Below are 10,846 nucleotides of genomic sequence, written 5' to 3'. Positions count from 1 at the left end.
TTTAAAAAGTCCTGATAACCTCTATTAACACCTTTTCAAGCTCATGATCATTTTTATTCACTTTAAAACATCTAATTATCAAATCACTTTATAATTTTTATTCTTACCTTGGAGCCCTAGTCTACTTTTCTTATGAACTTTTATCTTAAAGACTTCTAATGAACTCATATGATTTATGTATTAGTGTATATGTTCTATAATAAAAAATTAGTTACAAATGAAATTGAATTTGTTAATGTAAAAATATATTTATTGTTAATAAAAACTTTTTTTTATCTATTATTCATTTATATTTAATTAATGAATCTAGAATAAAGATAAAGTCAATGAGATAAAAATTCTTTGCAGAGAAAATTATAAAGTGATTATAATTATGAAATTCTTATTGCATCAAAGCATTGTTGCTAAATGTTATATTAAGACTGAACATTAATTAGAGCTATTGAAACTAGTATATACTATGTGTCTTTCTTTTATGACAGAAAACAATTGTTCTTATAAGTTAAGGTATGAGAAATATCTAAAACTAATATAGAGGTGCTTGTCAAATGATATATACACTGAATTAATTCACACAAGAATTCTGCATATATAGATCACTTGTGTCTTTCAAAAGGCTCACGTGATAATTATGCAAGTGATCCCTAGAATTGCGATCATTAAGGTATCTTATATAGGAAATGTATGCTTTGATTTTGATTACATGTTGTCCTAATCAATGGTAACAAACGATCAGATATTGAGTATAACATGAATTATATGAAGGTATTTAAATGATTAAAAGAGGATTCATTATCCTAGATAAATTAGAAAAATATTTTACCTATTCTTAGATAATATTGATTGTGAGACTCTTGCGCATGATGAATGATATTTGAAAAGAGTTTCAAATCTTATCCAAAGAATCAATGACTACACACTTCATGCTCAAATGTTAAGATCAGAATATTATTGATGAAGAGATAATAATTACTTTGAGAAACTAGTCACTCAAAAATTAAGTTAAATGACTTATGACTTTTCTAATATGTCAATGATCATGACACGTTGTTAGACAATGAACTCGATCTTCTAATATAATGAATCAATTGTTGAATAGATATTAAATTAAATTATTTAATTTATTGAATCCTATTTTATTTAAAATTATGATTTATATTTGGGTTAACATATTAGAAACCTAATAGGTCACACATATATAGAACCACTGGTGAGAAACTAAACTTGGATAATTAATCAAGTGAGACTTGGGCCCCATTTGTTTACTGAAAATTAGTTTCCTTTTGGAAAGTGGTTTCTTTGGAAAATGAATTCCTAGAAAGTGAATTATTTTCCGATGTTTGGTAGTGTCATGGAAAATAAGTTGGAAAACACTTTCCAGTGTTTGATTATGTTATGGAAAATGAGCTGGAAAATAGCTTATTAATGTTTTTTTTCAAGTTTATTAAAATAATAAGGAACAAATCGTACAAATTAAAAAATTGAATGAGAATGAAATTGAAAAAAATCTAATTTCATAAATTATCTCAAATAAAATAAATAATAATCAAAATAATGGAAATCAAATCTAACAAATAAAAAGAATTGAAAGATGATGAAATTAAAATAATAATAATAATTATAATTTCATAAATTATTTCAAATAAAATAAGTAACAATCAAAAAAATAAGGACCAAATTTGATAGATAAAAAATTTTAATAAAAAAATGATAAGAGAAAAGCAAATAACAATCATAAAAATGAGGATCAAAATAATATAAAAATCAAATTAAATCAAATTTTAAGGGATGAAATTAAAAAAAAAAAAGATTCAAACAAAATATATATCAATCAAAAGTTTGAGGACCAAATTTGATATAATCAGCAAATAATATGATATTTCTAAATTTTTCACAACTTCTGGAAAGTGTTTTCCATCTAAAATAAAAGGAAAACACTTTCCTGGAAATAAAGCCAAATTTTTCTTTGACTGAAAAGTATTTTCCATTGACCAACGTTTTTAATGAAAAACAAACACAGGAAAGTTTGGAAGACAATCAAAAAAATGAGGACCAAATTTGATAGATAAAAAATTTCAATAAAAAAATGATAAAAGAAAAGCAAATAACAATCATAAAACTGAGGATCAAAATAATATAAAAATCAAATTAAATCAAATTTTAAGGGATGAAATTAAAAAAAAAAGATTCAAACAAAATATATATCAATCAAAAGTTTGAGGACCAAATTTGATATAATCAGCAAATAATATGATATTTCTAAATTTTTCACAACTTTTGGAAAGTGTTTTCCGTCTAAAATAAAAGGAAAACACTTTCCTGGAAATAAAGCCAAATTTTTCTTTGACTGAAAAGTGTTTTCCGTTGACCAACTTTCTTAATGACAAACAAACATAAGAAAGTTTGAAAAGTGATTTATAGGAAACCACTCTCCGGGCAACACAAATGCCCCATTGGTTGTAAATAAATTTTAGAAATTAAGGACTGAAATATAATTTATATAGAAAATTATAATTATGGTCCTAGAAAAATCAAGTAGGTACTTGATTGGATAAGTTTCTAAAACTATATTGAAATAATATATGTGATATTTTTCAGATGATAAATTGATATTTTATAATTAATAAGGTTATCAAGTTTTTCTATAAATAGAATATTATGCCATATATTTTCAAGAGAGAAATATAGAAGCATGTTATAGAATATATGGTATAAAAACACTTGAAAACACAAAATGTAAGAGCTAGCACTCAATGCATATCAAATTCTCTCCCTTAAAAGGGTTTTAAGAGATTTGTAATTTGATTATTAGTGTGGATTACTATTAGAGACTAGACAATTGGATAATTTGTGATTTTAGACAATCCAACCTTGAGAAGTTGATCAAAACTCAGAAAAAAAGATATTATCTTAAGATAAGTTTTACTCAAACCCTAAACGACTTATCTAATAGGATCCTTGAGACTCCAAGAATTTTTTTTTAAAAATATTATTGGGTCATTGTTAGATAATTAGAGTTGTTGACTGCATATTTTAATTATCATTGAATTTAATTATGAATTAAATTTATATGCAAGACAATTTTTTGTAGAATTATTGTTTTTGTCTCATGATTTTTTTCAAAGATATATTTTGATTACTGTTATGGTCTTACCTAGCTAGAATATAGAAAAATTTAAAAAATAATTTTAGGATGGCTGTGATAGTCAACCGGTAGCGTAATGCCAATGTTGCTAGCATGCTTGGCTATGTTGTGCTCACAACTAGCTCGCTGTTGGCAATAGAGGTAGTAGTCCATAACGTGAAAATGTTCCACATGTTCATATTATTAATTGTGAAATCCTTGGTAAGGTAAAATGAGATTTGAAAATAATTTCAGGTCTTATTCAAATAATCAATTACTATGATGTTGAGAATAAATATGATTTGATAGAGCATACACACTCCATGTTTAAATTTTTATATCAAAATATTCTTGATAAAAAGATAATAGTTACATTGAGAAACTAATCACTGAAAGTGTAAATCAAATCATATATGATTTTTCTAATATTTAGAAGATTATGATACTTTGCTAAACAGTGCACTTGATATTCAAATATAAATAAATTAATTTGTTGAATTGATAATAAGTTCAATTGTTTAATTTATTTAATCCTATTTTATTTAGAATTGTGATTTATATTTGAACTAATATATTAGGAACCTAACAGATACGCATTAAGAATCATTACCGAGAAACTAATTTAGGATGATTAATCAAATGAGACTTGATTGAAAATAAATTTTTAAAATTAAAAACTAGAATGTAATTTATACAAGGAAATTACAATTCTAAACCTAAAAAATTAAAGTAGGGACTTGATTATATAAATTTTTAAAATTATCCTGAAATATTATATGTGATATTTTTTAGGGTGTAAAGTGTTATTTTTCCATTAAAATGATTATCGTGTTTTGTATATAAATAGAATGTTAGACCTTATTTTTTTTTAATGATGAAAGCTAAAATAGACACGCTCTTCACATGATACACCTATACAAATAGGTAGAGTAGAGAAAATAAAAAGCTCACACTCAAGGCATAAAAGTCTCTCTCTCTCTCTCTCTCTCTCCTCTATAAGGATTTTAAGAGATTTTTTATCCAATGACTGATGTGGATTACTATTAGAGACTGAACAATTAGAAGGCTTATAATTTATAATAACCTAGTCTTGTAGAGTTCATCTAACCCTAAAAAGAAAAAATGATCTTCAAGTAACTTTTATACAAACTTTAAATAATCCTAAATTGTCTACATGGTAGAACTTAAGTCAAGTAAAATCAAAGATCCATATTTGAATATAAAGATAGAGATTGAAATTATAAAATGCTTATAAGGATATTTATGAGAAAAAAAATAATTTGGTTGTCTCTAACTCCATCTCTCTCTCCTTTTTTTTTTTAGAAGAATAAAAAATTGGTTTAAAAATTATTTTTTTAGAAAGACAAAATTCTATTTTTGTCTCAATTTTCATAAGTAGAGTTTCTATATCTCTTTTTTTTCTTTTCTTATTAGAGTAAAAAACTAAACACTACCTAAAAATTTGTAAAACTTAATTGCTAATACTAGTAACTATATAATTTTCCTATTTGCTTGTGATTTTCTCCAGAAAATACTGAGATTTTCTAGATGTTCTGGATGGATAAGGTCGTCATCTTCTAACCCAGATTTCAACAGTCGCTAATGGTTGAAAAAACTTCAAAAACTCATTTTTATTTTGATCTGAGAACACCTAAACAAACGTGTTATTAAACCCAGTTTTACACCAAAGCTCCCTCCAATGTGTCAAAAAAGAAAAAAAAAACCCAAAATACAACAAATCATGTTCGTTTTGTTTCTGCAACTTAAGTCAGGAGATTCATTGTTTGGCTCTAACGATAATTGATGTCACCGAAGACCAACTGAGTGGTGGCTTAACTAATAAAGAATGTTTAGGACTCATCGGAGGTTTCGAGTTTGGGATCCCTCTCCACCTCCCTTGGATGACGGGAATGATAAATGTGCAGTAGACAAATCTGATTTTCTCTAAGGCTCGTTTGTTTGCAGGAAAATGAATTCCTTTGGGAAAGTGAATTCCGGGGAAAGTGAATTCCGGGAAAGTATTTTCCAATGTTTGGTAGTGTTATGGAAAATAAACTGGAAAACACTTTCCAGTGTTTGGTTATGTTATGGAAAATGAACTGGAAAATAATTTAATAATGAATTAATTTTTTTTTCAAGTTTATCTAATATATATAAAATATTTAATCACTTATAATTAAAAAAAATGAAATCTAAAAAGTATAATTATGATTTTTTTTATTATATTCTATATTCATACATAAGCTTATGAAATATTTCTACAAAAAGCCTATTAATATATTTTTTTCAATTTTAAAAGCTTAAAATAAGTTTTTTTTTTCATATGAAGAAAGCCAAATTAGTTTTCTACAAAAAATTATGCTGAAAGAAGCGGACAATAATTCTCTATTTTTACTGTTATATTCATTCCTCATTTCCCCTGTTATAACCGGTTCGATTTGTATAATTCCCCAATTGCACTGTTCCATTCCCCTCCCATTCCCCCTGTCATTCATTCCACATTTTCCCTATAATTTCGTTATAACCGGTTTGTATAACTCCCCATTAGCATTCAACAATTTCACTGTTCCCGATTCACTAACAGAAATCTCCCAACAATTTCACTGTTCCCATTCCCCTCCCAATGGAAGGCAACCATTTTCTTCTTCCCCACAGTAGTGGGCAGAGACCCACGGTCTCCTGTCCCTCTTCCTTCCCCTGGAAGACAAGCCACCACCTTCCCCCACTTTTGGCCTTGGGGACCAAAACCAGAGAAACCCCTGGCTGAAGGGGGTCCTGATTTTCAGTTTCTTCTCCCTTCAGCCGGGCAAGTCTTCCTCTCCCTCACTCAAAAAGCCAACACTCCCCCCACCATCTCTGCTCACTCTTTGGCCAAAACACAGAAGGAACCCAAACAGCTCCCCCCACAAGGACTTCCCCTTTGCCTCTCTCCCTCTCGGCCGCTCCTTTTTCTCCAGCCAGAACCGCCGCTGGAACCTTTCCCCCCTCTGGCCTGATTTTTGTTTCTTCTTCCTCCCCCCGGATGTATTGATTTCCAGCCCCATCTCCGGCCACTACACTTCTCTTCCATGTTAACAGAAATCGCCCCCCCCCACCGTTTTGCCTCTCTCTGTCACAGTTATCTCTCCCACCCTCCCCCCACCGTTTTGCCTCTCTCTATCACAGTTACCTCCCCCCTCCCCCTCGCCGGTTTTGTCTCTCTCAGTTTCCTCTGTGATTTTGAAGAAAAAGTTCCAATTGAGAGCTGAAAGCTGTGTATGAGAAAATGAACGGAAAGTGTTTTCCTTTCTTTAACAAAAGAAAAACACTTTCCTTTCGTAAAGTTACTTTTTTTAATTTGACTGGAATTCAGTTTCCTTTGATCATTTTCTTATATTGCTGCCAAACATGGAAAAAGCAGGAAAGTGAATTCCAGGAATTCACTTTCCTGCAATCAAACACGGCCTAAGCCTCAGCCTCTGAAAAGGTAATCAAGACTTAGATAAGCCCAGCCTGATCCAAGAGTTTTGTCCAGCACCAATCAGAGCTTTTGAAATTGTTTCAGGTCAGCCAAGCCGAGGCATCTTCACCATACAGGAACACCGCGTAGAATTTGATCCAAGAGTTTTGTCCAGCACCAATCAGAGTTTTTCAAATTGTTTCAGGTCAGCCAAGCCGAGGCATCTTCACCATACAGGAACACCGCGTAGAATTTGTCAACATTAACATCTGGAAGCCGGCCTTTGTACAGTAATGATTTTTTTTTTCTTTTTTTTCTAGTCAACTATTTTCATATGCATTGAACAAACATCTCCATCATCAACACTTTCACTCTTATTACACACTACCCAACTGGTGCATGATCTTTAATTGAAGAGAGAACCGTCAGCCCTGTATTAGTTCTGGTCAATAACATCTGGGTGACATGAGAAGTCGACCTTTTCACTGGCCTTTAAGAGGTTGTCCTGTGCTGTACAATTCTGACCTGCCTTGAGGACATGAATCAATTAATGTACGCACAAATTTAAGGTCGTTAATTATGTCTGGATGCGTGCACGTACAGGAACCAAGGATCTGGTCCTATGTTTACAGAGTTCACATACAGGTTCTTGCTTCAAAGCAAGCAGCTGCTGCACATGCACAACACCTAGAAAATCTTGCTTAAACAAAACCACAGTGCAACAGCTGCGCGCACACAAGCACTTGGGAGATATGGATGACGAATGACCCCTGATTTTGAAGAAAGTTGCATACAAAACTCGACCAAGATTTGATCGAGAACCATTGACAGGGCAGGTGATAATTTACATATGCATCTAAGACAATCATGGTATGTATAATCACGGGAAGAAAGTTACAAAAAGAAAAGAAAAGCCAAACTCAAATCATTGAGGCTTCACCACTTGTGTGAATTGCGCAATGACCTTGGTGATCCTACAAAAAGATCCAAAAGCATTTTCTCCATATCATCAGAAGTGTACTTGATGTACTTGTCGCTACCATTTTTGTCGTTCATTCCAAGGAAAGCTCGATAAGCTGGGATTACTTTCTGTGAAGTAGAAATTTGCAAATCTTCCCGGAGATGAAGATCTGGAACACGCCACTGTGTCTGAATTTTGTACACATCGTCGAAAGCATTACTGAATCTCCTGCACCTTTCTTTCAGAGAAGTCCTTCCATCATCTCTAAGCAAAGAAACAACAACACTCCATGTGGCTCTCTCATAGCTTGTTGCATGCTGCTGAAACTTCCCATTATGCTTTCTGATCCATTCATCTCCAAAGAAAAGCCTGAGTTCAGAGCCCTTGACCTTCTGGACCATGTAATGGATGTTGTTCATTAAGAAAATATGCCCTAAAGAACCATCCTTGTATAATTTGGATTTGCAAATAAGATTCGATTCTAGAGTAGATGTAATTGACCTAAGGTGGCAACCCATGGGACTAAAAGTAGAAGTACAAATGTCCTGCCCATTATCTGTCTCAAGAACAGGATTCGGATCATCTACACCTTGGTCATTGAGAAGCAAATTGAGAGTATCACAGTATGCAGTAAGGGTCTTGATGTAATTCATCACATACCTAGTGAGGGGATGGATTTCACCTCTGCGGAAAGGGTGTATGGAGGCATGCAATGCAATGGCATTCCCAAATTTAAAAAAAGTGGTACTTGCAGATTCACCCAATCTCCTAAGAAGGTCATGGAACTCGCTCGTAACATAAGAATTGGCCACTTCAGAGAATAAAGCTTCCATATCAAGGTGAAGATCTGCCAGAACCTCGTACATGTCAAGAAAGCGAAACAACTTTTCAGGATTATAGGGTCCCATTGCTATGGCTTCACCAAAACTCAATAGGTACAAAACTGAAGCCCTTGAGATCTCAACAAAACAATATGAATCGAGGGAACCAAAATCCCCTAATATCTGGTTGCAAAACCGTTTCTCACTAGCAAGATAGACCCGAATGATGATTTTCACAGCCCTCACCCATTTCTTAATTTCACAACTCAAGGTATCCCATTCTAGTTTTAATACATCATCGATGCTGAGTTTCTGAATTTCAAGGTTGGACAAATGCTCATCCAATGCTTCTTTACGGTTGCCAATGAAAGCCTCACAGAATTCCCTATCATAACCAGAAGCAAACATAACACTAGCAATGGACTTGATGTCAGGAATCACAAGTGGATCAATCAAATCTACTGTATATTCAGTAGATTCTCTTCCACTGTTGTCTCTCTGTGATGTATCCTCGACTATTTCATCCTCTACCGAAACAAACGACTCATCATAGAAAAAATCAACACTTGGGGGAAAATAAATGTTCTTCGGCTCAAAGGATTGCTTATGTTGAACAAGAATGTGGTAGAGCTCTTCCTCAAGCCTTGACATTGCTATCTGCTGAACACACTGAGCTCGGAAAGCAAGTTCCTTCGGCCTCCCATGGTCATTCATGGGCAAGCCACCTAAAGTTTCCATCACCGTGTGAATTTCATTAACGGCTTGTATGTACTCAGAAGCCTCTGCGGGTCCAGAATCCCATATCAGAGATGGATTAGACTCCCAACGCATGACCTTTCTCTCAGCACATTTCAGCTGCTCCTCAACCTCAGCAAATCCCCATCTCTTGCTTTCATTTATTATAGTCATTGCAGACAAATGGGAGTCCAGTTCTGTGAGGGCTCGTCTAAAGTCACCAGTCAGGTTCTTATTTTCTCCCAATAACTTCAAAATATGCTGAGCTGCAGCAATGATATGTTGTTCCCCTTCATAAGTCGTCGTCGTCATTGATTGACAGCCGGGCATTACCACGGAAGGAAATATGAAAAAAGAAATTATTGTAGCAATACAAAATGTACACCTTGAATAACCTCCCAAACAAAATCCCAACTTTCTTGAAATGAACTCCAAACCTATGTCATGTCCATGCCAGAGCCATGTTCAGTATTACAAAAGGTCTGTTGGAGAGAAATCATGAGTCGGGTTCAATGGAACTCCAGTTACAATACAGAACGAAAACTAAAGAAAGAAGAAGTGATCCAACTAAAAAGGAGGGATTAACTGAAGAAGAAAAAGACTCCTCTCATTCTCGAAGTTTGTTCATGAAAAAATTATCAGTGAAAACCAATTGATGCAACAAAAAAAGAGAAACGTATTGCAGAAGCAAGGATTTTTCTCAAAGTTTGAAGAATGAAAGATACCAGCGAGATAATAGAGACGACAAATCGGGTGAAGGATCAGTGATAAATGATATTAAAATGCAGAAAACAACAGAAGCAGAGCCTTAACTATGAGAACATCCACTGAAAATAAAGACTGGACAATCAGCAATACACTATGGATAAGAATCAGGAGTAGGTCAGTTAAATTTACTAAAACTCAAAAGAATAAAAAGGGTAAGTTTTATAAGAATCTCAACTTTCTTTCTGTTAAAACCTTTCATGCCCTTTGCCATGATCTAATCACTGTCTATTGAAGATTTTTCCAAACTACATAAACACCCCGCAGATAAATATGGATAAAAAAGCAAAGTCAAGCTGCTAAGAAAACCTAAGAGAAGAACCCTACAAACTGTAGGCCCGTTGTTAAACAAAAAATACAACAGCTAGTGCCAACAATAAGAAAGCAGAAAAGAAAGAATTCAACTCTCAATTCAATGATGTTCCAGATCAAACAAAACAACAGCACACAACTAACTAAAAAGCCTGATCAAAGACTAATTAAGAGGACCCCTTGATCAATTACAACCCCGTAAAAACATAGAAACAAGGAAAAAAAAAAAAAAAGCAAGAGATTTTATTGGGAAAGAAAGGAAATTTACTTTGTTTGGTTGTGCAGATATATTTCCACTTGAGAGGATGAAATCCAAGGCAAAAAAGAGAGAAAAGTGATCCAAAGAAGAAGATGAAGAGTTTGGTGAAGGTAATAAAATATGTGATGAAATGGTTATATTTCTTGGCAATTTCTATAACGCTCTTTCTCTCTTTCAGTTGAATAATCCTAGAATATATATTTAAGTTCTGTGCACCGGAAGTGTGCTGGTGCTCCATTCATTCAAGGTCATGGCTTGACTTTTGACTGTCGTAAGCGTTGGCTTATTTGTCTTAGCCAACGAGCAAAGCAAAATCCAGCACTTAAAAAAAAAAAAAAGGTTAAACTCGCAAATTTTGTGATTATAAATATAAAATTTGAAATAATTTTATAAAAAGAAATACAAAATGTTTTTTTAACTAATTTCTAAT

The 10,846-nt window shown here is 32.9% G+C and overlaps 1 protein-coding gene across 1 annotated transcript; it reads right to left on the bottom strand.

Annotated features, from left to right (window-relative positions):
* Positions 1 to 7,320: 7,320 nt before the first annotated feature.
* On the bottom strand, positions 7,321 to 10,632 carry LOC18105748 (exocyst complex component EXO70E2). The gene is made up of 2 exons (XM_006374344.3): positions 10,426 to 10,632; positions 7,321 to 9,562 (listed from the first exon to the last, which is right to left on the bottom strand). The coding sequence occupies exon 2, from the start codon at positions 9,408 to 9,410 to the stop codon at positions 7,500 to 7,502; it is 1,911 nt and encodes a 636-aa protein (XP_006374406.3). The 5' UTR covers positions 9,411 to 9,562; positions 10,426 to 10,632; the 3' UTR covers positions 7,321 to 7,499.
* Positions 10,633 to 10,846: the final 214 nt, after the last annotated feature.

Source organism: Populus trichocarpa, chromosome 15, assembly GCF_000002775.5.
Source record: "Populus trichocarpa isolate Nisqually-1 chromosome 15, P.trichocarpa_v4.1, whole genome shotgun sequence".
NCBI lineage: Eukaryota > Viridiplantae > Streptophyta > Magnoliopsida > Malpighiales > Salicaceae > Populus > Populus trichocarpa.
The sequence above is the reverse complement of the archived record's forward strand: the minus strand, read 5'-3'. Positions and strand labels throughout refer to the sequence as shown.

What these genes read in the sequence shown, in the direction of transcription:
- LOC18105748 (XM_006374344.3), bottom strand. Translation starts at nt 9,410, where the DNA reads ATGCCCGGCTGTCAATCAATGACGACGACGACTTATGAAGGGGAACAA.